The sequence below is a fragment of the Thunnus albacares genome, chromosome 11, assembly GCF_914725855.1.
Source record: "Thunnus albacares chromosome 11, fThuAlb1.1, whole genome shotgun sequence".
NCBI lineage: Eukaryota > Metazoa > Chordata > Actinopteri > Scombriformes > Scombridae > Thunnus > Thunnus albacares.
The window spans coordinates 20257788-20284146 of NC_058116.1; the positions used below are offsets into that span (position 1 = coordinate 20257788).

Genomic DNA, 26359 nt, shown 5'->3' on the forward strand with positions numbered 1-26359 from the left:
AGCATTAGTATTAGTATTAGTATTAGTATTAGTATAGTTAATATTATAAGAATTATTATTATTCCTGTTCAATGGTCACATGAATATTGTAATAATACTGTATAACTATACTTATACTATACTTATTATACTGTGTATAATGGGTATAATTTATATATATATGTATATATGTATGTATATAAAACCTATAATTGTAGGCCAACTTTAATTAGAACAATGGTGAGACGACCGCAGTTGTCTTGAGTTTTAGAATCCCCTGGTGCTGTAACAAAAAAAAGCACGACGAGTGCTGGTGTTGGCAATGGTAAGAAAGCGTCCCTGGTATGATGTTTGGTTCGGGGGGATAGTGTTACATGCCAGCAGCCCGCTGGCTTCTTGTCCTTCTGTATGCTGTGAGTATGGAGGAATGTGCCGCCTGGGATCCACAGGGAGGAAGAAGGTACTGACAGCGAGCAGTAAACACAGCCAGATTTTCTGTTTGTTTGTTTGTATGTTACTGTGTAAGAATGACATGTCTTGGCAGTTTCAAAGCTGCTCCTAAACAACATCTGTTCCGTGACTTTGGAGCACCATATAGCCACGTCAGGATACATCATGACTTGCAATAGCGGCTCTAAATCAATATTTTCCTCCATCTCGTACTGGATTGTTCCACTGGCAAGAGTTCAAGAATGGACAAGCGCTCATTGAGAAGAGGGAAAAAATGTTAGAGTGGATAGACGGGAGGGACCCATCACATTTTTCCTATTCACCACAATCAGAAACAGATTTTCAACAATTAGTTTGAACTAACATGCGGATTTATTGACTAAAAACATGGACAATTCCTCTCTGACAACCAAACGAAAATGATCACTGCTAAAAGTGTTCAACTGTCAGCATGTACTTCCTTTATAATCATATTCAAAAATATTGTATTATCAAGTTGCTCTTTTTTACTGTATTAGTCCAAATATTTAAATTTCTAATTCCTTCGCTGTCGACATTCAGTTTAATTTTAGTGTTACTTTGCTACTTGTAATAACTTTCTTTTCAATACTTTGCATTTCTTGTAGGAAATGTAACGTGTATTATTATTTCACAACTACATACTCCTGAGCGTGCCTGCTTTGTTTCCAACTTCTAGTATATTTGTGATTCTCTCAATCTTCCATGAATATGTAGTATTTGAAAATAAATGCAGTTGTTCACTCAGAAACTTCTCAATTGAAACCAAAAACCTCATATTTGTAAACTACAAGTGCAGAACAACTAGCCTTTGAATTGATTGTTAGCCGGAGGGCCCCCCGTATTAATCTCTTTCAGTGTGTAATAAGTGAATTAGTGGGATGTAGAGAATGATGTATGACGAAGGCTGGCACATCTCAAACCTGCTGTAAATCCACATGCCACAGCCACTTAATAATGTGGCCAGAGACCTCTTGGCATCATTCTTCACTGTATCCATTGACAACCTGGAACTCATAAATCTCTCAGAGTAAGACAGTGCTCTGAGTTTGCTGTTAAGCCATTTATTCTAAAAAAAAAAAAAAATTACAGGAAATGCATTGTGAAAATGTCCTGGTTTATTTTAAAGGACCTTTGAACACACAGCCACCTAAATGATATACTGAGCAAGACATATAATAAAAATCTTATTGTGATTTTTCACCTGAAAATGCAGCAGTGTGTGAAAGCCATGCTGCATACATGTAGTCATTTTTCAAAATGTAGTATGTAATTACCATTCTTAGCTATGTTTTCTACTGTGTCGTAATGATTTGTATAATCGTTCTTATATATATATAAAAAAAAGTTCATTAAGTTCATTCAGTGGGAGCATAACATTAGCATTAGTTAAACAGGGTCCCACTGTGACTTTTGGCAATGCCTTTACTTTTAAAAAGATTTGTGAAAAATTCAAACCATTAAAATATGATTGAATTAGTTTCTCATTACAAAAAAAATCTCACTCCTCAATCCGTGCAAGAGGACTTTCTCTAGAAATGTCTTCAGTGTCTGAGTGAGACCTACTGTAACCCACCATAGATTGATTGCAGGAAACGATCGAGTAATTTGAATTCAGGAGCTGTTTCTACCACTCCAAGTAGCGGCGTTGTTAGCTGCTGTGTCCTTTAACTTTTCCCATACGTCAGATGCCTTCCCAACCTCCAGCCTCCATCCCCCCACCACAACAGCTGGCGTCTCAGCCAGGACCCTGACGTTACACTGCCACCCCAGCCTTTCATTGCGGTTCAAGTATTGTGGTCTCAGGGGCCCCTAATGGCACTCACAGAAAAATGCACACAGTAGAACCAACACAAGCACATGATATGTCCCTCTATACAATGACAAATAAAACTTCGTCCTTCAGTCTGAGATTATAACATGGAAAACACTATAATCCAAAATGTATGTTCTCTTTTATAAGTAGGTTATTGGTTATGTGTCAAAATGATACATTAATATAGTGGCCATAAAAATGAACTATTTAAACAAAAAATAATTTAACATGTACATTACATATATATACTAATATTTAAAAAATTAAATTGTTTTAATATCAGGAAAAAGGTTTTCTGCATGACTCTCACTAACTCATTATTCACTATTTGCATCATGTCACTTATGACAAAATAAAATAAACTGGGTTCTATTTATTCCAAATTAGGTTAAAAAATGTCTCTACTGAGCAAAATCTGCATTAAAAATGACAAGATTCTGTTGGCTGTTCAAATTTCTAAATTTAAAGTGTTTCAAGTGTGCAACAATGGTTAATCCACAGTCAAAATTAAAAACAGATCCAAAATCACTGACTTAAAATTGGAGGCCGGCTTTGGCTGTTTTATTAAAAACATCAGGTTCTTACTGGGTGTTCCAGTCCTTTTTTTATTTTTATTTACTGAATAAAGGCCAAACTGTGCTAAATAAAGCCTAATGCTGATATGATATAGCTATTTCCTGTCCATCATCAAACCACATAACTATATATATTTAAAAAAAAAAAAACTCCCTGGGAAAATAAAGCAGAGAAATACTGTAAGTAAGAGGATATGTTGTAAATGTGATTGAATTATTTGTAGGTCACAGGAACATATGGTGTTACCCTTTTATTCCCGGAGAGATTTCTAATATTTCTCCTATATATTGCTCTCCATTTCACTGACTCAAATCACTTTTGGATAGACTAAGGCTGTAAAATATGCTGAATAGCTGAGTTTGTCATTCACGTCAAGGAGACGCCCGTGGTAAAGGATCTAAACTGACCTGTGGTGAACTTGAGCGCTGTGTGTTTTGCTGTCTGTCAGACTCTGTAGGACCCAGCGGAAATCTGCTCCAACCGAAGGGAGCCAGAGCAAAGAGAGAGGGAGAAAGCTGAGTGGAGAGAAGACGCTCTCAGATCAGTCAGTGGCTTCATGGAGTTATGTACCTCTGATCCGCCGCCATGGATTGCAATCCGCGATCACTCCTTTTCATTTTACCTCTTTTATTGTCCTGTGCTCTTCCTGCGTTTCCCATCATCTACCCTCCTAATGAAGGTAAGACAACTCAGGCTGCGTGAATATGTTTATGTGTGTGTGTGTGCGCGCGCAGGTGTGTGTGTGTGTGTCTGTGTGTGTGTGTGTGTGTGTGCGTTACGGCACACATCGTTGCCAGTGCTTTGCGCTCACCGCGGACTTGCTACTGTCCAAATTGATAACAAAAACAATGTGATCCAAAGCGCATTTCGATGACACCGAGGATCACCGAGAGTCTGTATTCGGTCACAACCGGACAATTTCACAAATGAAACTTGAAAATAGAGCCAAACAAGGCAGACAAGGCAGCCTAATTTCGGATAATCTCAAAAAAAAACGTGGATTAATAGTTGTTTAAATCGGGATGAATGAGCGGAGCGAAGGCGAGACAGCTCCCATAGCGCCCATCGAGGAGTTATTACGGGGCGAAAAGATGCAAAGAAACTCCGGTGTCTGTGTTTCCGAGAGAGGGGTCGTGTTGATCTGCTTTATCCATGAATCCATTTGGGGGTAGCTAGACACCCGAATGAGGCTTACAGTCACACCGATTTAAACAGACGATGAGCACAATCGCACAGCGCGTAAAAACGCAGATGGCTGTATTTATGGATTTGACCTGAATAATCCCAAAACAGTTGAATTATTGACTGCTGCGGGGTTCCTGTAAACTGTCCATTCCATGAAGTCACGTTATGATTATGTTTAAATGATATATTTCATTCAGAGAGTGAAAAAAATGACGATGTTGCAGGCGTAATTAATTTCATTTTATTTCCAGTGCGAGTCTCGCGCACTTCTTTGGTGATTTTAAGCATGTGGCAACATTTTGAAACCAGGCAGAATGAGGCAGATCGATCCACTTTGAGCACAGTCACTTCTTTAAACATGTGAAACTGCGCTGGAAACAACTGAAATCTGTCTCAGCTTATATTTACGTATTTGCTTAACTTTCATAAAATGTTCAGAAACATCGTCCCGTTACGCTGGATAGTAAATACTTGCTATGGTTAAAGTGTTTTGCAGCGGGGTCAAAGAAAAGAGATGCGTGCTGAAGGTGCCCCGAACGGTCAAAGCTGCGCGCAGCAGGGGAAAAGTACATTTGGCTGTAGATTTGGGTCACATTGTCTAAAGGAACATGATTTCTTGGATCACAGTTACAATTATTAGCCTAACTGTAATATATATATACATATATATAAAACGAATAAATAAAGTACTTGCTGTACAGTAACCTATATGAAGGCTTTGCCACTAAATTTCCAAATGGTGCGTCATGGGAGTTACAGACAGAGATGATCCAACACAGGTCACAGTCGAAAGCAGTGTATGGATCCTGATTTAAATCTTAATGCAAATAAAGTAATTAAATGAATCAGATTGAGCTTTAGTAGGACTAATCTACACTCAAGTAATTAAATGTTCAGAGTCAGACAAGTGGAGTACATAAAACCATAAATAGTGGCCCCTGATCCTCCTGCTGTTCATAGTGGGGGGACGATAAATAAATAGACTGCTGTTATAGGAAGTATCTGTATAGTTTTGGACAGCTGGCTACATCAAACAGTCAGAATTATAATCTAATAGAAGCATACAGGGAAGCTGAACATACCCGGATAGCAAATGATGTATTGTGTTGTTTCCGTTGACTTCATTTATGATCCGCAGTAATGATGACTCCTGCAAACGACATGGCCAACAGCCAGTCTATTCAAACTTGCTTTATTTTCACACGTGAACTTTTTTTTGTCCCCTAAACTTATAGGTTTCTTTTTGCCAAATTCAGTCCCTTCAAAGTTGAAACCTAAAACCTGATTTCGTCTTTGTATGTGGGCTTTTCATTCATTAAACGTTAGTTTGTTTGTTGGCGATTTTTGTTGTTTTTTTTTTAAAAAAAATCTTTTTGTGCGCCACAATTTGTTTCAGGCGAAGATCCCAAACCCCTGCCCTCTGCTTAGTTGTCAATGTGAGAAATCAAAATGTTCAATTGATGATACTTGACATGAAAGCATAATCAGAAGTTAGTAAAGATGTGTAAAAGTCTGTAAAATTAAAATTAAAAATAAATAAATAAATAAAAAATAGAGAGATTAGAGAGTGCCTGAGTCGAGGTCAACTAGGCCTACTGCAAATGTGGTTGGTGAGTTTCCTTTGCCCTGAGAAACTTTTTTTTTTTGTTGAACAGCCTAATAGTCCGGATATAAGTGGTTTATTTAAATATAAGGCTGATGGATATACTACAGTATACTCTCCGTGAGCCCAGCCCCGAAAAAAGAAACAAGACCACATAAAATACACCCTGACAAAATATACAGTGGTCGACTGGTGAGAGTGTAAGAGTTTGTATGTGTGTGTGCTTGAGTGTGTGTGCGTGTGTGTGTCTTAGAGAGAGAGAGAGACAGAGAGAGAGAGAGAGAGAGAGAAGTTTGAAAAGTGTTATACAGAAAGTTTATAAAGTCGCTGAGTTTTTGTGAGAGCTTGTAAAGGAGGAGGAGAGAAACCTTCTGACCTGTTTACAACTGCAAACATATGTGTGTGTGTAAAAAAAAAAAAAAAAAATACTAGAAACAACCCAGACAATTAAATTCACCTCTCCTAGACATAAATCTGCCAGAGAGTGTCAGTATCGAGTCGCTCCGTCTCTTTATTGTATAGAAATCCATACGCTTACATCATAAATATGGATCTACAAGAGGACAAAACGCACTTTGGATTAGTTGAGAGCTGTTTCTCCTGTCTCGTTCACTAACAGTGTTAACAGTGCAAACGGGATGGTCCCCTTATAAAGTCTGCAGTTTCCAGCGACAGGAACTACTGGACCCACTAGAAACTCACTGATGAGTGCTACAGACGTATTTCTCCTTATGGAAGGAATTAAATAACCCAAAAAAGACACTGTAATTACTTATATGGTTGTGTTTTTAAGTAAAAATTGGGACCGAATAACTTATTGGTGTATAAAAGTCCCTTCAAAAGTTATTAAACATGTCAGGGATTATGTATATTCTCTTCAGTTGTATTCATGTTTAAACAGAAACAGCAGTGACAGCCTAACGAATCACAAGCTTTTTTTTTTTTTTTTTTTTTTTTTTTTTTTTCCTAAAGTTGATTCACTTGTGCTGCATTGTCTGTTGGTTTATTCACATGGCTGAAGAATAAAGAAAGTTAGAGGCTACTGGCCTTTATTTGTATGCAGACAGGCTGAACATTCAGGAAATGTACTGACGGCCTTATTTTCCTATCGTGTGACTGTATGGAACTTGTAACACAAGACTTAATGTAATAGATTCACAAATTACGTTTTTTTAAGCAATAAAGAAAAAAAAATCTTTCGTGGAAAATAAACTCCAACTTTGATGACGGATAACGGAAAACCCGTGTGATTATTTTATTAGGATGTTTCCTCTTCCAAATAATAAGGAAACCAAAACGCATCATTTCGTTTAATCTTCTATCCAATCTCGGCACCACGCCTCGACCAACATTTTTTTTTAAGAATTTACTATGTGGCTTTCATTTAATCATAATGATCTTGTATAAAACTTTGAGGGAAAGTTGACTGAAACACAGAGAAAATCCGAGAATTTGCGGACTCATTTTAACAGATATGAGATATTAGGATTTTTTTTTTGTAAATTTTCCCCTATAATCGAAAAAAATAATGAAATGGCTGTGGTGCAGCGTTTCCCTTCGCGTATTCTTGCGTGGTGTGATGTTGACCCGCTGCAGGGCGTCGGGAGGCCTCAGGTATTTTTAGCCGGCGGTAGGGAAGCTCGGCCCGGAGAGCCCGGCGCAGTAGTCCCGCTGGGATGGATGGGCGTCTCTTAGCGATGGTACCTTTCAGAGGTGCTGGAAATGTGCTTACACATGCCAATCCTTTAACTCCCCCCGCCCCCCTCCTTTCTCTACATGTAGGTAAGCCTATATTTATATGTATGTGCCAACAAAACACTGAGCTGTAGTTGGAGAGTGGCATCTTCAATTTAGCAGCATGTGCTTTAGGCCTCAGAGTCAGATAAAAAAAAGATGAAGTGGTGTGTGAGAGATGGTTATATACGGTAGGCTATGTGTGCAGCATAGCTGTATGCATTTATGTGAGTGTATAAGTCTATGTGTGTAAAGTATAAGGTGTGAGAGTAGAAGAAAGAAAGAAAGAAAGAGGAATGGGGGCAGAGGGGTTGGGCACACAGCAGCAACATCAGACAGAGCGACTCTGCACTTGAATTATTCATAATGGGAGGTGAACACTTCACCCTTTAACACAGACACAAGTCGCCTTGCTTTGCCTGCACTGCAGCCTGCCAACCTTCACATGCACAGAGCCAGGCTGTAAAGACAAAGTCCCGCCCACTTTGTTCAAAATTAGATGGCAGATATTACAAGAACATGTGCAAGCATCTCTTCTCCTCTGTGCTGTTCTGTTCTAAGGGGATCTCCACTTTGCTGATAAAGCATGAGTTGATTCTAGACCATCCATGTCCATTGGCTGTGAGCTGGGTTCCTTCATCATCATATTTTACTGGCTTCTGGGGCAATTAAAGGACCACTGAATTAAAAGTTTGTGCTAGACTGTCATAGTGATGAACTTAGACATTTAAATATGTAGGTTGTAGATCTTTACTCCAATATTCCATGTTAATATTTCAACATGTCCTAGCAATAGTAGGTCACTACATGCTACATGACAAATGGTCTCAAATGTAATTTGTATGGTGCTCATCTGGATTACATATCCCTCCCAAAAAATGTCAATGTGTTTCCATCAGTTTATGATTGTTGCCTGTGGCGTCGCGTCTACTTCCGTCTTCTTCGGGTTCAGTTTATGTGTGTGTGGGGGAGTGTGTGTGATGGTGGCCCTCGCTGTGTGTTATATATTGATTCACCTGTTTCTACCTCTGTGATGTTTTGCTCCCTCGCAGACAGGCTGGCTCAGTTTGCTATTAATACTCCTACTTCCCGTTTAGAGGCACTCCCTGATGGGGCAGGGGCTATATGCTTGGCTGACGCTAGCTTGCTAACTGACTATGTGTGTGTGAGTGTGTGTGTGTTTGTGTGTCAAAGAGCGAGAGTAAGGCTGTCAGCAAATGTTGTGTATGCTCATATTTTGTGCATGCGTGTGCATGTTCAACTGAAAGAGTGCATGCGTGTTGTGTGCGGGTGTGCGCGCATGTGTGTGTGTAAATGCTTTTATTTTGAGTACGAATGCGTGTGAATCTAACATCTTGGTACAAATGTGTTTCAATGTGTGTTTACTCCTCTATTTTCTTGGATGGGGTTGCATCATTTGGTGTGATTCTGTGTTTTTTGTAACAGCGCACAGTGCGTGAGGGAGTGTTTATGCATATATTTGTGAGTTTGTAAGCCCATGTGTGTGTGTGTGTGTGTGTGTGTGAGTGCTGATTTCCCCAGCCAAGTGCAGCTGGAGGGAGCTTTTTTCCTCATGCGATATGAGAGCCGTCTAATTTTCTGCTCTCAAATTCCCCCGCTCGGCTCAATTTGAGTGGTGGGCTCGGCTCGTTGAGAAATGTAAATTGGAAGCAATGGCCCTGGATGCTGAGCTGCTATTATCTGACATGAACAGATAGCTTCATTAGACTCTAATAGGAATTTGTCTACTGCCACTCAACTGGCTGAGTGGCTTAGCATGGCTACAGCTCAGGTGAGCCTCAATTTAGTAGCTTTTTGAGCCTGGAATTTGATAATAAGGCTCCCTGTGCATGTGGGCGTGCGTCGTCCTTTCTGCACTTCCCTTTCAGGCTCTTTTCTGCCACATTGAAGAAAACGATGATTTCCATCTCAACCTTTATTCTAGTGTGAAACATGAATTAGTTCACAGAGAGGCAAAATCACTTTTCTTTGAAAATTTGGTTCGACTGTTTGACTGAAATAGTTTCTACAGCACTAAAGCAGTCTCTCATGACCCACAAATATTCTCTATGGTTGTGTTTGGAGATGTGTACACTGAGGCTCTGAATGGAAGAATACAGGGGGAATGTATTCCTCATATTTTCACAGTGAATGGAGTTACAGCTGCAGGGCCTGACTGCACTGCTGCTTCACTTTGCTGTGTATGTGTTCCCTCACTTGGGCAATTGTGTGTGTGTGTGTGTGTGTGTGTGTGTGTGTGTGTGTGTGTGTTTGTGTAAGTGTACATTTATTTGTGTATGTTGAGCTGTGGACTGCTTTGCTCTCAGCACGATGAGGAGAAAGAGGCTGAGTCAGTCTCAGGTTCTAACTTAAAGGGAGAGACCATTGGGGCGGCAGAACTTTATTGCTCTCCATCCATTTACATTAGCTGATTATTTATCCTTTACATTTTTATGTATGTCACTTAAGAGTGTGTGTAACAGCAACACAGCAACATGTAAATTCATGTGTTTTTTTTTTCAGTCAAATGTGGTGCTGTAAACATGAAGTGATTCCCTCAATTTTAAGGAGGTCCACCCAAAAACAGGCTTTGAAAAAAAAGCAGTTTTAGAAAGTATTTTTTGCTCAGTAATAAAAATGTGTATATTTAAGAAAGACAAACCAAAAAATGGAAGCCCACTAGAGACTTCTTTCTTCTCCACACTGTAGTGAAATATTTTAGCTCCTCATATGCACTAGTTTTTTCAATTAACCCTTTTTTAAAATGAATAATGCTCTTGTAGAGAAAGAGAATGAACAAGATTGAAAGTCAATTTCAAATTGTAATTAATTTTGAATAATGAACTTATGACTAATTTTTATTGTAGCTACACAGTCGCTTCTACAGTGGCTCTCTATTGTTTTACTTTACATTGAAGAACTCACATTAGCTTATTGTTTCTTATTTGTGTTGCAAACCACAATCTGGTGGGGAACTACAGAGACCATTTGGCTGAAGTGGGGCATCCATAGAGCATAAGGCTGCCTCTGCATTCCCCACTCCATATGTCATGGTCAGTACTGACAGTTGTGTTCGATGACAATCATTCACACCACAGCCGTGCGTGTATATACTAAGAATAGAAAATTTTGTAGCTAATTTTTCTGTGCTTGAGTAATATACTGTATGTCAGCATTGAGGGTTGGTAAGCGGGGTCTGTTCTTGTGTGCACAAAAATCACCTGCAATTTGCATTTTGTACTTGTGATTTTGGTCTGAGGAGGTGGGCAATGAAAATAAAAGTATCAGTAATTTGTGACGCCAAAACTGTTTTGTGCTGCTCCTTCAGAACTGACGTCACCGCTACTTCAGCACCATCAAGTTCACCAAATGAAACCCATTTTGTGAATACAAAGCTTCACCTTACACCATCACACATATTCCATCTATTAGACATGGACTTCCCTCAGTGCTTGATGTCTGTTTGATATAAATGAATTCTTGCCAGGACACACGTAAAAATGTATTTCCATTTGTTATAGACAGATTCATATTTTGTTGTCGGTGTGGCCAATTGCATTTCTGACTACTTCTGAAACTGGTGATTGCATCCTAATTTAGATTTGATGCATTTTTGCTTTACCATGGTTACAGTCCAATCATCATGGTTGAAAAGAAAATAAACATTTTCTTTTTGTGGTTCTTGAAATGTTGGCCTTTCTTCAGTTCAATACCTCCTCAGGATATGTGTGTTGTAGCCAGTGTGCCCAGCCAACTTCTGCTTTGATGACAAAAAAGCCAGCTCTCACTGTTGGTTAGCATAGGATACAGTCCTGGCGCCAGAGGATTTGGTTTCTATACGCAGGCCCTGACAATGAAAGTCATTTTTTTCAGACTTTTAAATGCAACAATGGATTCATATTGAATAGTTCAATGTTATGTAGGTTTACAGTATATTAAAAAGACTACCATGAAATGATATGCTTATTTACTGACATTTAAAATTCGTGTCAGTCGATATTAATAGTGCACAATAGACCCGATAGTGCAGCCTATTATTTATAAGAATGGCAAAGTATGCTATAGTCGTGTAGCCTCCCCCAACTATTAAACCTTATAATTCATACACAAACAGTCCAGGGGTTTGGTTTTATCCACCACCCCGAGGTCATCTGGAATTAATCTGCTTAATTCTCCAACATGACGGTTGGGAGAAGGGATGCTAACAGATGCACTACCGCCATCCAGTTCTGAGATAGCTGCTGGTGGCGAAAACAGCAAGCCAGGCCCTGTTAGTGGTGGTGGAGGAGAGGGGAGAGGAGATGGCGGGAGTGATAGCACTGTGGTGGCTGCTCTCTTCCCTACCGTGGTCGCTAGCTTGGTGCTAATATCAATGCTAGTTCCTGTTTCATCACTAGAATCTACAAAACTGCTAGCGGTAGCTGATTCTTGTAGTGTGGCTGCACCTGCTGAGTGACTATCCTCATTAAGTGAGCCTTTCTTGTTGGTAAACCAGTTTCTTAAGTCCATTTCCACAGAGAAATCCGATTGCTAATACTTAAACCGAGCTAGCTAGACGCTGGACAGCCAGCAGAGGGTGTACTTAGACTGTATTATCAGAAACAGAGCCAATTCTTTCAGGCTTTCGTCCCACAATTAAAACATGATATTCCATACGCTAATGTTGCAAGATAATTGAATACAATAATAAATCTATGAATACACACACACACACACACACACACACACACACACACACACACACACACATATATATATATATATGATAATGACCATAATAACACTGATTTCTTCTGAGAGAGCCAAGTTCCTGGATGTGCGAACTTGGCCCCCGGGGCCCGCCCATAGTGCCGAGTCTGATAGGATATGTGCAGTATGTGTGTATGGCAGCTGAGTAAACAGAGTCATGATCAGTGCTTAAGGTTGGTGATCCCTCCTGTGGGATTAGATAAAGGCTAATTGGGGCTAACAAGGACTAGACACTCATATGTTCTCTTTGTTTTCCCTCTCTCTTTCTCTTCCTCACCACAGTCAACCTGTTAGACTCCAAAGCAAGCCAAGGGGAGTTAGGATGGATTTCCTACCCATCGCATGGGGTGAGTACCTTCTATCTCTATATTTACCCACATTATGTCTGATTATGCTAGCATTTGGGAGACATATCCACCAACATGATTTGATATAGGATTCAGCCCCGCACCACATGAAATCAGGATTTTATGTTATGTCCTGTGGCTCTCACTGTGTCATCTTGACCCAATGAGCCAAGTGCAGATTAACCCACTTTTCTTTAGACGTTTTTTGTCCATTCTCCGTCTCACAGGTTAAAGGTTAAGTATTTAGAGTTTGCCATATGGTCAAGATGCTTAAGGGAAAATGTACTGTGTGTTTGTGTATTTGAGTGTGCGTGTGTTTAAAGAAAGATTAAGGCATTAAAGGATTTTAGGTTGTAGGCACAAAAGCATCCACACGAGAATGATGATAAGCTTACCCACTTTTTAGTGAATATTGCATCAACAATGCAGATAGCATTTTACTGCTGTTGCATGAAAACATTGTCATGCCATTGTTGAGATTTCACTTGTTTATCCATTTGTGCTTAATTGACAGTATGGAACCACCTCATTCTGTCTGTGGCACATGCGTCGAAACTGGCTACCAGTCTTTTAATACACATTTTCCAAGTTTGTGAGATTGTGCTTCTGGATTTGGCCCCTGGCATGTTATTTTCATTCCATAACCATTCTGTGCTAACAAATTCTCTCCAAAAATTTTATTATTACATGTGAGAATTGCACATCTCTCATAAAACTAACCACCAATGTTGCAGCAACATCGTCCCATACTTTTGGGAAAAAAAAAAAAAAAAAAAAAATCTCCACAGCCTCATCTATCAGCCTCTGTCTGCTACCAAAGTCCCTCCAGTGGGCTCTCGCTCAGTGTTTATTTGTCCAACTAGTTAGACTACTGTGCCTCAGGGCTGGCCCACTGACACACACACACACACACACACACACACACACACACACTTCCCTGTTTTTCCTTTATTAAGTGTTAGAATTACTCCTTGGCAGTGGCTTAAGGTAATCCAGTCATTTGTTCCGTAGAGCTGCCAAACCTTGTTTCCCTCAGCCATATGCAGCGCTGGCACTGTCAAAACGCTCTGAGTTTCTTCTTGAGGTTGAACCACAAATGAAAAAAAAAAAATGACCCAAGGAAAAACTGTAGGCTGTTTAAAAATGCATATAGTCTGAGAACAATTGCAGGTTACAGGACAATCGCGTGACCATATTGAGAGATTGATGTTGTGTTGAAAAAAGTTATTCACATGTGAGCAAGTAGGGAAAAAAAAGAGTACTGATATTGAGGACTTGATCCAGCACTGGACATTGGAATGTGTGTCGGACATTATGCAGTGTGCGCAACAAGCTCTGCTTTATTTCAACTTATTTGCTTTGATCGAGTTCAGAAGAAAAGCGTGTGGTGATACAGTACATAAAAATGCTGCCGGAAAAGGGAGCCAATGTCATTCTTAAATGGGAATGACTCCAGAGAGAAAGAGAGGACAGGAGAGGATCAAAAAAGAGGGGAGGGGAGAGAGAGAGAGAGGGGGGGATGCAAAAGGGATGAAGAGATAGAAGAAGAGAGAGGAGGAGGAGAGAAGGAAGGACATGAGAGGATCAAAAAGAGGGAGAGGCAAAGGGGATGAAGAGATACAAAGGCAGAAAGAGAGAGAGAGAGAGAGGAGGAGAGAAGTAAGGAAGGAAGGGCAGGAAAGGATGAGAGAGACAGAGAGAGAGATATTGCTGATGATCAAGTCCTCAAGGTGAATCATCTGTAATTACTCACGTCATCCACTGACTTGCTCCGATAAGCAGCCTGCCCTGGGAGACTGCTGCTCACAAATGATTTCTCATAATGTGGCAGTGGCACTGAGCCCTTACGCACACACACACACACACACACACACACACACACAAACACTCATTCACATTGATGGAGAGGCTGCGGCTATCGGCCTACTGAGACACAACGTGCTCCGGTCAGAACAAATTAAGAGTTTAGCTTCCCCAGGATGTTCACTCCATAGCCACTGACTGGACTGATGAGTGTGTGTGTGTGTGTGTGTGTATGTGTATGTGAGTGCGTGTGATCCAGATATACTGTTATCTGTTTGGGAGGCCGGCTGATTGCTGAGCAGTGTCCAGGGGGCTTAGCTGTCCACAAGACTAAAGAGTGTTAAAGATTACATTCTTGAGTGCTCTGAAAGCATTCTTCAGCAACAAACCAACACCCCAGACACTGGCTGTGCATACAAAATAGAATTAATGGGTACATACAAAGTAAAGTCAATTTTTCATAGAAACCTACAGAGGATACAAACTGCATTGCTGTGTTTGCCAGGAACTGTGCGTATTGCAGTGATTGGCAAATAGTGCAAAAGCAAAGTTTTTGCATACAAACACAGAAACGTAATTATTATGATTTTATATATTGAACTAAAATGCTGAAAACACTTAAGAAGCAAGTAAGTAAGTAAGTACAAGTAAGTGAAACCCACTTTATGCTTCTGAGTCTCATCTAAATTCCATTTTTATTAACATTTTCAAGAAAATAGTTCCTTGATGCTTGAATAGAAACAAGTTTCATGTCAGATGTTTGCTACAAGACTTTTGGTTAATTTAAGTAATATAAATAAAACTTCTTTGCAGCTGTTTTTACAGTTTAGGGCTCACTCCACCGGACTGTGCAAGTCTTTTATAAAAGCTAAGTAATAATAGCATCGACTGAACCTTTTTTATCACAATGAAGAAGCTTGACATCTATAGAAAAAAGCCAGCGGTCACATCACATCTCACATTCCAATTCTCAGGTCCAGAGGAAAGGATGGGGGTGGTGGGAGGGGAGGAGGGGGGGGGGGGGGGGGGGGGGGTAGTATAATGGCATAGCTTTTTATATTTTGGACTGGTTCCACCACTTCAGACAGCCAGCTTTCTTTTATTTAGTTCTCAGTGTACAGACTGCTGTTTCAACTTCTTTAGTCACCCAAGGGCTCTTAAAGCCCCCCCGTGCACTGCTGCCACCCCATCTGCAAATTCAGCCTGACCAGCATAAACTGCTCCCCCCGCCCTGCGGAAAGAGAGAGAGCGAGTACAGAGAAAAGCCCATCCATAAACGAGGATTAGCAAGGAAGGCAAGGGACCAGAGTGGAGGAGGAAACAGAGAAGGTATAAAGTGTGTTATGATTACTAGTCCAGCTCATGGCAAACCCTCTGACTGACAAGCACACAGCATGACATCATATCCAAAACTATCTCAAATATACTCATTAGTGCAAGAAATATATTCTAGTAGTAGATTGAATAATCCTAGAACAACAAAAATGTAAGACTTTAATATCATTTAAAAATAACTTGTCAGCAGCTTGTCTAAATTTATTTAATTTGCCCTTAAAAAAAAAAAAAACTAACGGAAATTACACATACTCACAGCCTCATTATCCAACATTGTTTAAATATACACACACACCCAGTAGGCTCCTTTGTTTTCAGCATCCTTCAGTGATTGTTGTTGATGTGTCCTTGAGTAAAGCATAGACAAGGATTAGCAAGTCAAAGCTCGGAGCTGTTCGAAAACAGGAGGAAGGAGGATGAAGAAGAGGAGGTATGAAGTGTGTATTCAGGTTTCTCTTTGGTAACAGCGGCTGATGAAATGCCCTTTGACTGATATGCTGCAGTTGGCGTGTCTGTGACCCCATTCGCTGACCTCTACGGAGCCCAAAAATGTAAGCTGCATGGCTCCGCACTTGTTGTAGACGATCCGGTTTTTAGAGCCATCCCTCTGAAGCTGTAGAGGTGTAATGGACAGTTGTGAGTCCCTTTTAGTAATTCCAGGTCCCAAAAAGATTACAAACAAGCTGTTTCCCCACATATATAAATATATAAAGATTGATTTAAGAATGAAAATGTAAATGCAAAAAATCTCAACTGGTTTAATTATATATATTGTACAACATATTTGAATTATATAATATTGTTTCAAACAATATTTAATTATATATGACTGCCATTCATTTAATTAAACTTCTTCTTCTCTTCTTTTTGTTTTATTTATGCAACCTGGATAATAATTATTGCTACACTGTAGATTTGGCCTATTCCAAATTAATTTCTGACAGAGTGACATGATAGACTCCAGTATGATTAAGATGTAAAATCCCGTCACTGATTATTTGTTTAACCTTGAAATAGAGGAAGCTCTTTCTCAATCTTGTTTCCTAAAACACAGCTAGTCTTGGTCTAAATGCATTGTTACCCTATACTGGTCCATATACTGGTCCATTAACTCTCATTGACCTGCGTGTCTTTGAAGTGGTGTGCTGACTTGGTGACTCTGAGACGTGCCTGTTGCAATAGTTGTAATGTTTTGAGCAGCTCAAGTTACCGCACTCTCATTTTACTGTCCCTTTAGCTGCTTCACCTACAGCACAGATCAGAGAAACCAGGGACAAGATCTCACCAAAGTGTGGCCCAGCTGTGACCATCAGGGGTCAGGGTCAGAGGTCACAAGGACTGGTGTAGGGTCCTTGTGTTGTTATATATCAATTAGAGGGCAAGGGAAGGGGAGTTACACCCCCCTGGAGAGAAACAAGGGGGTTGCCGGCTCACATTAGATCTTTATTTATTTAGACCTGGTCGATATACAAACAGCTCTACACATTCACAGTGGTAGCTGCCTTTGCTGATGGGCTCTGAGAAGCTCTGGGTGGGAGAGTTTCAAAAAGGAATGAGGAGCTTCGAGATCATTAAAATGATTGCCAATAGTACTTGCGCAATCACTGATAATTTGCGATTCTTTCTAATCCTACCTTGATTTGATTCATGCCCCCTCAAGTGCTGGACACAAGCAGTCACAAGGGTGTTCCACCGCTACCTTGCCACGCTTGACTATATCTTGATTCATGAATTAAGTGCCTAAAACTATGATTCTCTGAATATGCTAGAACTCTCCCCTTGCATTTGTGGCTGGTTACTTATTCATAACAGTGGCTGAGACTCATTTGTGCCGTTTTGTTCCATACAATTGATACCTTCACTGGACTATAGAGCATGTCATTCTCTCATTAGTAATGCATTTCTGCATCTGGAGCTGGATTATGGTTTCTAGAAATCATTTATGTCTGTCCTCACCCCCTCTTCCTCTAGTGAAGGACAGATAAAACAAGCCTTAGCTGACTAACACAGGGAAGTGTTTCAAGGTTGTTGGAGTTACTTCTTATGATGTATTGTTTGGAGTTGGGGAGGAGGGTAGCTCCATATATTAGATTTTATCCTCCAGAGTGGGATCCTCACATCGTTGCGGAGGTCTCATTTACTTTGGCAGAGACTTGCTTAAGTCAAGTCATCTCCTGTGGAATAGGATATAGCATACCTAACACACATACATGCACACACCCACACCTGGGTTTAATTTTGAACACTGTGTGTGTGTGTGTGTGTGTGTGTGTGTGTGTGTGTGTGTGTGTGTGTGTGTGTGTTTGTGTTCAGCAAACTTAAGACCCCTCCCAAAGACAGCTAAAAAGCAGAGAGCCCTCACTCGGTTTAGATTTAGCACAGTTTGCATCATATGGGTAGACATGAAAGTACATAAATGGATAAGACATAAAGGCTGCAGCTCACACAGACATCTGCTCACAAACTAGTATGCACAAACACACACAAAATACATACACAAACACAATGCATACACACATTAGCACACAATATGCTCATACGTAAGAAAGTGAGTGGAACATTGTTCATATTCACAAACACACATTTGCTCAGTATATACAGGCAGTATAGTACAAATACACACACTCTGCACTCCACCTTCGGGCCACTTGTTTTGTCATAAACCAATTTTGCTGGAGTAGCTTACTTTTCAGGGAAAGGGCATATTAAATGTGACACAATGAAATACGACAATAATTTTATCAAAACTCTTGAAGCAATGAGAAAGGGGAGGGACAGTCTGGAGTGGATATGTAAGCCTGCTCCATTTACATTAGTTCCATCCTCTTAAGGTTTTCTTATGATAGATCACAGAGAGATAGAAACAAAGCCACAGAGCCAACCAATTCTGTGCTCTTTATATTTAATCAAAAACTCTATTTTTCAGTTATAATAATGAATATTTCATGTTTTTACAAATTACTACATTTGGATTTGTAATCTCACACTTTTCAGTTTTGAAAAATAAGAATTATCAAGTGTTGCATTATGGGTTTTTTGTAGCATTAATGTTGCTAGGCTAGCGAGTGTCTTAAAGTCTGTTTACAGTGAGTGTGTTAGAGTCAGTCAGCACTAAAAGTGTTTCGTTAGTCAAAATTAACCTGCAGGAGTTTCTGAAAGCTCGTGTAACGTTTTCCTGCCACGGAAGAAATAAATTCATGACGAGTGAAAACGAGTCCAAAGCGTCTTCGACGTCTCTACTGCAGAAACGGAATATATCAAGTTGCCAAATACCACTGTGACAGATGATAAGGAGCTCAAAAAGACAAACAGGCAGTCTTATAAATGCTAACTGCCAGAGAAAATAATTTTTGACCGCTTCCAAGAGCCTGACAGGAGAGTGTGTGAGTAACTATACTATGATGTAAGTTATATTCAAAAAGTTTTCCAAAAACAGCTGTTGGAAAAGGAGGGGTCGTCCTATGATTAGGGTCACCTTATAGTCATATTATCATTTATATTTGTGTACCTCGAGCACGAGCACATTATGCTATCGAGAGCTGCTAAACGCATTGAAAAAGACTTGGAGGAGAAGACGGTTGAGCTAAAAGTCAAGCTAGCTCTGACCACCTAAGTTACTAGCTCTCACTAACGAAAGCTGCGTCATAACTTTTCTTAAAAATTAAACGGTTAGTTATCGACTGTCAAAAGCAAAATTACCCGATACTGACATCCCTATTCTGGACAGGATGAGAGTCTGTCTACTTATGTTTTTAGTACTTTTAGCAGGTCGCTAATATTTCCATTGAGTATTTTTAACCAACAGCACTGACAGATTGAATATGCACAAAAATTTAAATGCAAAATGTTCCAAAAAGAAGACATTTGTGCTGCTTTATATCCAGGCTTAAAGACATTATTTCACTATGACAGAAACAGTAGAACCAGAGAAGAATATATCATTACAATAAGTTCAAGTCAGTACATTGGCTTATCAAACATAATATCAACAGAATCGCTAATCATAGTGGCAGGTCTTGTCTTCCCTCTACTTTCTGTTGTGTTAAAGTCTGTCGTCGAATATTTTTGCATGTCATCACATCATTCAGTCGAGCTATTCATCGCATGACTAAAGCGAGGTGAAATATGAAGTTTAGATTCACCTCTCTATATTTAGCTCCACTTAATTCTGTCTACTTTCCCCTGTTATTGTTAGACGTATCGAGAGGACTACACTCTGATGAATGAGGTGATACTAAGGAAAGCATGACAGAGGAGACTAAACACCAATGAAATACCCCCTCCCCCCTTTCCCCCTTCAGTTTTCCCCCTCTCTCTATCTCTCCCTCCTTCCTCCTTCCACTCTGCTTTTTAGCTTTATCTTTTTTACTTTTTCCAGCTTTTTCTCCTTCATTCTCCTCCCCCCTCCCTCTCCCTCTCTCTCTCTTTCAGGGGTGTTTCATTAACTTTACTGTAAGATGAAAAGCAAGTGGCCATCCTTAAGCCTGAGAGCTGCTTGAACACCAGACACTCACAGATATGCTTTACACCCACACACCCAGACACACACACACACACACACACACACAGGCACACAAAAGCGCGTAATAGAAAACCTCGACTTTCTTAGCTCGTTATTAACTTCTGTGTTCGGGCTGAAAGCACCTGCTGTGTCTGCCTGCTATGGGACTTTAAACACTTCACATGAGTCTTATGCGAATGTATATGTGTGCGTTTATGTTTCCATTAATGGTTGTGTGAAAGAAGCGATAATTCAGTTTCCACTTACCAAGAAAGTGTTTTTCTCCCTCTTTGACGAAAGCGCTGCTCATTCAGACACACATCCATTCTTAACTTCACCAAAAAAAAAAAAAAAAAGAAAAGAAAAGAAAAAGCATCCATTGAGGCCCGTTTGTTGTAATGACTGTCATTTTACCCACAATGAGTCCAGTGTTTCAGGTGTTTGCCCATTCATCATCGCCGTGATTCATTGTTGATTTGCCTGAACAGCGAAGCCAAAGCACATGATCAATGAGTCTTCCCGCTGTGTTGAATTCAAAAGGAATGACCCTGCTTTCTTTTCTCCTCTCCTCTCTCATTGCTTTCTCCCAGTGGAGGGAAAATGTAAGATAGACACGGACGTTCCTGGTATACACTCACATCTGTCTATACTTCGTAGCTGCTTTTTGTTTCATAGTGGATTCAGCACGTTTCCTTTCGTAGCAATCGTACTGTGATGCAGATAACCAAGACTGCAGCTTGAAGTCCTAACGCGTTAGTATAAGGGTGGGAAAAAAAAAAAAAAAAAAAAAAACACTATAAGATTTTGTTAATATTTAACAGCAATTTAGTAGCTTCACACACATTTAGTACAACTGAGATGGGAAATCACTTCATGGTTTTTCTCTGAGATATTTTCACAGTGCGCTAATCTAGAAAATTTGGCTAAGGCAGCAAGTTTGCTTTTAATTAATTTGAGGAATTTACAAGAGATCTGATAGTGTGATTTTTCACCCTTAAGTGTTTATTCGATGTTTAGTATTCAGCAAGTGTATCTGAATTTGAATAATTCATTCATAACTGCTTACAGGGTGGAGATAACTTTATTTTTCTCTCTGCTATCCTCCCCTACTTTCCTCTTATTCCTCCTTCTCTGACTCCAACCCTCCCCTTTCCTTTTCCTCCCTCTTAAACTTTGCTCTCTCTTTGCTTGTCTTTTTTTTCCCTCAAAATGCTTATTTTCTTCCACCCCTTCATTCTCCGCCTCCCTTATTTTTTGTTCTCGTTTCTTAACATTTTTTTTCCCTTCGTCTTTTCCGTCACTTTCTTCCTCTTTACAACTCTGTCTGTTACTCCCATCATCCCTTCCTTTGCCTTCCTCCCCTTTTCTCTCCTTTCTCTTTAATCTACCCTCTTTTTTTTCTCTCCTGTTTATGCTTCTCTGCCTCCCTTGTCTGTTGCTCCTACTCGTCTCTCTCTCTGTTTCTCTCCTCCACTCCTCCTTCTCTCCATCTTATTTTTTTTTTCAGTGGGAGGAGATCAGTGGGGTGGATGAGCACTACACTCCCATCAGGACTTTCCAGGTCTGCAATGTGATGGAGTACAGCCAGAACAACTGGCTTCGCACCAACTGGATCCCTCGCCAGTCAGCCCAGAAGATCTATGTGGAGCTGAAGTTCACCCTGAGGGACTGCAACTCCATCCCGTTGGTCCTGGGCACCTGCAAGGAGACCTTCAACCTCCTCTACCTGGAGACAGACGATGACCAGGGCAGTCACTTCAGGGAGCACCAGTTCTCCAAGATCGACACCATCGCCGCTGATGAGAGTTTCACCCAAATGGACCTTGGCGATCGCATCCTCAAGCTCAACACTGAGGTGCGTGAAGTGGGCCCCATGACCAAGAAGGGCTTCTACCTGGCGTTCCAGGATGTGGGCGCCTGCGTAGCTTTAGTTTCAGTGAGGGTTTACTTTAAGAAGTGCCCACAAACAGTGAGGAATCTGGCATCCTTCCCTGATACGGTGCCAATGGACTCCCAGTCACTGGTGGAGGTCAAAGGCTCATGCGTCAATCACTCCAAAGAGGAGGAGCCTCCACGAATGTACTGCAGCACAGAGGGGGAGTGGCTTGTGCCTATTGGGAAGTGTCTATGTAACCCGGGGTACGAGGAGAGGAGCAACACCTGCCAAAGTAAGACAGATCTTCTTTCAATCATGCATTTTTATTTCTCAGTAGTTCTGTCATCCTTTCAATTTGTCTGTCATCTACCCTTCTTCTTATGTAATGTCTCATTTTCCTTTTGCATCAACAACAGGCTGAAAAATTAAATGTTTTGTTTTTGTCCTTGTTTGAAATGCTGTCAGTGACATAATACGGTGTTTACCAGGGCTGCAAAAGTGCTGTTTGATGTGAAGACTCTTACACTTCATATCTGTCAGCCCAGAACCTTTAATGTGAAATGCCCAACCTTTGTGTATACATGTATGTGTTAGTGTGTGTGTGTGTGTGTAATGCCTTCAAAAGAACCCAAGAAACCCAAAGTGTTGGTGGATAAGTCAGTAATTGTACCTATACATTTCCATGTATGTGTGTGTTGCGTTATACAGGTCTTTGAGCTATAGAGTGCAGCGCGCAGTAGTTCAATAGTAAGCTGCTCTGTGTCACATCATTAGCTTTGGGAAGATCTGAACCAAGGTAGCAAAGATGGGACTGATAACGCAGAAGAAAGGAGAGGGCTGGAGTGGATGGTGAATAATGAAATAGCTGCGGTGATGGTTGTGGGTGTCGGTGGAGTCATGAGTGGGCAGACATTCGAGTCTGGAGATACTCGATCTCACCCTCAAAATATGTTGTCGCCTTTGAGGTGCTGGTTAAAGTTAAAAAAATATAATCCCAGCTGTCTGACGGTTGACTTTCTTTCTGTTTCCTACATCATCATCATCATCACACATGTTTCGCTGAGGACTGATGTGAGCTGTTGCCAGTTGGTTGTTGGAGCGAATCAAAATGATACAGTTATTGGAGTCACTGAATGATGGTTTGGCTCCCGGTGCTACTGATTTTTGTTATATTTATGGAATAACATAGCGCTCATGCAAAACATTCCTTACCTGAGGATTTTAACAGCAGATGCAGCTGTTTTCTAGACAACTTGTTTATTGAATGTAATTGTCTGTTGTTCCTCTTCATGTTTTCAATTCATTTGAGCTAAACTACTTTGTCAAAAAAGATTAAGTAAAGGACGCCCCTATGGCAACTTTTATATCCCCTTTGGGATCAAGCAGCCAGTGGGTTCAAAGGTTAAACGGCATAATGGGCCTTTCATCTTAGCACATGAGACAGCATCTCAGTCTGTTTAAAATTCAGAGTGTAATATGCTTTTTTTTTTTTCAGGTGTAGGAAAGCATTTTCTTTATAGAGGGTTGCACATATGCATAAAGATATAAAATAACTAGGCTAAACCACTTGTGCAAAATTAAGTTTCCAGTATGTGGCTCCTGCGGCTGGTCTAACAGTTTTCATCAGTTACAGTTGCAGCACTTTGTCAGTGTTTCTCCGCAGCAAGATTATTTTGAGTTAGCAGCTTGTCCAGTGCAGCAGCTCCATCATGTTTTGCATCGGTAGAAAGTGTTGCTTCTAATACATTTAAATGTAAAAGGGAATTTTATATTTAAATACTGCAATGCATATGGTGTGTTACATAAACTAACAATAGACGTGGTATAAATACTCACTTACTTCAGGTTCCGCTGGTTTATGTTTTTCTATATTTTATTTGTCTTCATCAGACAGAAAACTGCTGGCAGCGGCAGACAGTGTTCCTCTTTTCTTAGTTTCAGAGAGCTCTTCACTCTGCTTAAGAAGCCAGACGCAGCATCTATTTGAGAGCAGCCACCTCTGCACTGCGGCTGCACCACAGTGACTTTAAAGTTAAAATAGTGTTGGAAGTTTGGAAAAAAAAAAAAAAGAAGTCTAGCTCTGTCTAGCTCTCTTATCCTAGTTATTGTAGCTGGTCCCAAATGCTCCCATGTTCATCAGCTCACTCCTCTCCAGAGCCGTGCCCAGTGTTAATTAAAGATCAAAGGCAGTCTACCAGGTCATGCCCCTGCTGTCAGGGCCAAGGGAAGCTCTTTTTCTGGGGCAGCGGACTCCAGGCAAGCCTGTCTCGTCATCCAGATGCAAGGAGAAACTTTGCTGCAGCTGTCAGATGGAAACCTTGTATCTACAAAATGTAAACACACTGAAGAAGAAGTTAAATGGGGGGTTTTCTATCGCTTTCATCAAAACAAACAAAAAACGGCAAATAAAAAAAGAGTTATTGATATTAATATGATATAGTTACTGATATGCAGACATTGATCAGTCAGTGTTATCTGCCTCTGAACCTTTTGTTAATACCTAAAACCCCCTGAAGTTATTCATTAGAATAGTTCTAAAAGGGACGTGTCCCATGATGTCATTTCAGATTATTTACGGGAAATATTTTAAACAATAGATTAATACAATTTGTGGAAACTTGAAATGTCGCCTTAAAGTTGAAGATACAACAATGGAACATTTTGTAGACAAATGCTCCCCACCCCCCTCACCACCCCTACCCCCACCCCACCCGCAACCCAGCCACCCCTCCTTTCACGTCCTGTCTCTGTGAATTGTGTGAATGTTTGGATGTATTTGACAATCTCTTATTAGTTTCAGAGAGGTCTAATGGACTCTAATAAGGTCTTATGTTACTCTGGAGTGGGACAGCTGCACCAACAGGCCCCCACAACCCCCTGCATGCAGCCATCAGGGGCCCCAGCGCGCAGCTCGCTCTCCAGGCCCCTCTGTGTTAACAGATAGATGAGTGCACGAGGTTAGGTCACCGTACAGACAGATAGCAGGGATGCTGAAAACATATTTACAGCGCTACAGCCAGCTAAAACACATAGAAACAGATGTCTAAACCATGTATTTACAAGTCACAGACCTGCAAACAGACACATATTGGGCTCCAAAACTCCACGCAGGAGTTTGGTTGTGTTTGACTTTTCCTTCTATAAAAAGATTGTATATCGATATAATATTGTTGTGTTCAAAACCTCTTCAAGGACTTCACCAAAATACACAAACTGATTGAAGTTCAGCAAAGATCACAAACGAATAATCAAGTAATTAAACATAACATGCTGTCAGGTAGCGGCGGTTAAGCAGTAGATTTAAGAGCGTGGCGAGCGAGGTGTTTGGGTTGAGTGCTGTTGGCTTTGACTGTTCGCTCTGAGTCAAGTGGATGGAGCACCTTCACTGAATATTTCATGCTTTGTTTTCTTTGACAGGACGCTTCAATGCAGCATCTTCCATTTACCTAAGTCTCTATCCGAGGAGGAGGAGAGAGAGAGAGAGACAATACGAGAGCAGTTGTCTTTGTTTATACAGTCTCCAAAGTGTGTTCAATGGCTCTAATAGAGTACACTCCGGTATTAGACTGTCATTATCTTGCTGAGCTGTGTGTGTGTGTGTGTGTGTGTGTGTGTGTGTGTGTGTGTGTGTGTGTGTGTGTGTGTGTGTGTAAAGCCAGAAATGTTTGTGAAAGCAAGGATGTTTTTTCAGTGGCGCCTTCAAAAGAACACATGAATTCTGTCTGGCTGTGGAAATGGGACACCACGCATGAGCTGCAGTTATGAGAGTGTGTGTGGACGTGTGTGGACGTTTGGGTTTGGGTGTGTGTGTGTGTGGCTGATGGCTGCATATGTGTCATTACATGTTTCACAGGATTCAGACTATTACTGTGAATGTATTTTGATATTTCATCATCTATATTACAGCAGGAGATGTCATTGGATCTTGTGTCAGGGTGAAACTGTGAGTTTTCATACTGTATGATTTGAATGGACATGTCAGTCATCATCTGGATTACTGTATGTTTTGTGAACAGACTTAAGGCTTTCTACGGAGAATGCGAGGCTGGATCTAATCTAGCTAAGTCGGTCTTTCATCTGTCATTAGAACAGACTGGAGCAGGTGAACTAACTCCTATCTACCATCAGTGTGAAATTCCTGCAACCCTAATTTGATCCTGAAACAGCGAACGGATGTCTGTCTGTAGAGTTTGTGCGTATGTGTGTGTGTAACGTGCGTGCGTACGTGCGTGTTGCAAATGCAAGCAGCTGTTCTGTTGTACGTTAAGGGGAGACCCAGGTTTACATTCTTGCTGGATTTATCAAGACACACAATCCTTATACTTGCTAGCACCATAATGCTTATTACAATTACACATACAGTAAATCCACACACACAGGGACACAC

At 40.6% G+C, this 26359-nt stretch overlaps 1 protein-coding gene across 7 annotated transcripts in view; it reads left to right on the forward strand.

The window, feature by feature from the left end:
* The first annotated feature begins 3326 nt into the window (after positions 1-3326).
* The window catches only part of epha3 (eph receptor A3), a 102964-nt gene continuing 79931 nt past the window's right edge, over positions 3327-26359 (forward strand). For 4 of the 7 annotated variants that reach the window (XM_044365447.1, XM_044365448.1, XM_044365452.1 and 1 more), the window contains exons 1-3: positions 3331-3518; positions 12393-12457; positions 21604-22264. In XM_044365447.1, coding sequence (XP_044221382.1) covers positions 3425-3518; positions 12393-12457; positions 21604-22264 — 820 coding nt within the window. In that variant the 5' untranslated portion in view covers positions 3331-3424. Of the gene's footprint in view, positions 3519-12392; positions 12458-18949; positions 18979-21603; positions 22265-26359 lie in introns of those variants that run through there. The other 3 variants (XM_044365453.1, XM_044365450.1, XM_044365451.1) reach the window with 3 other exon arrangements.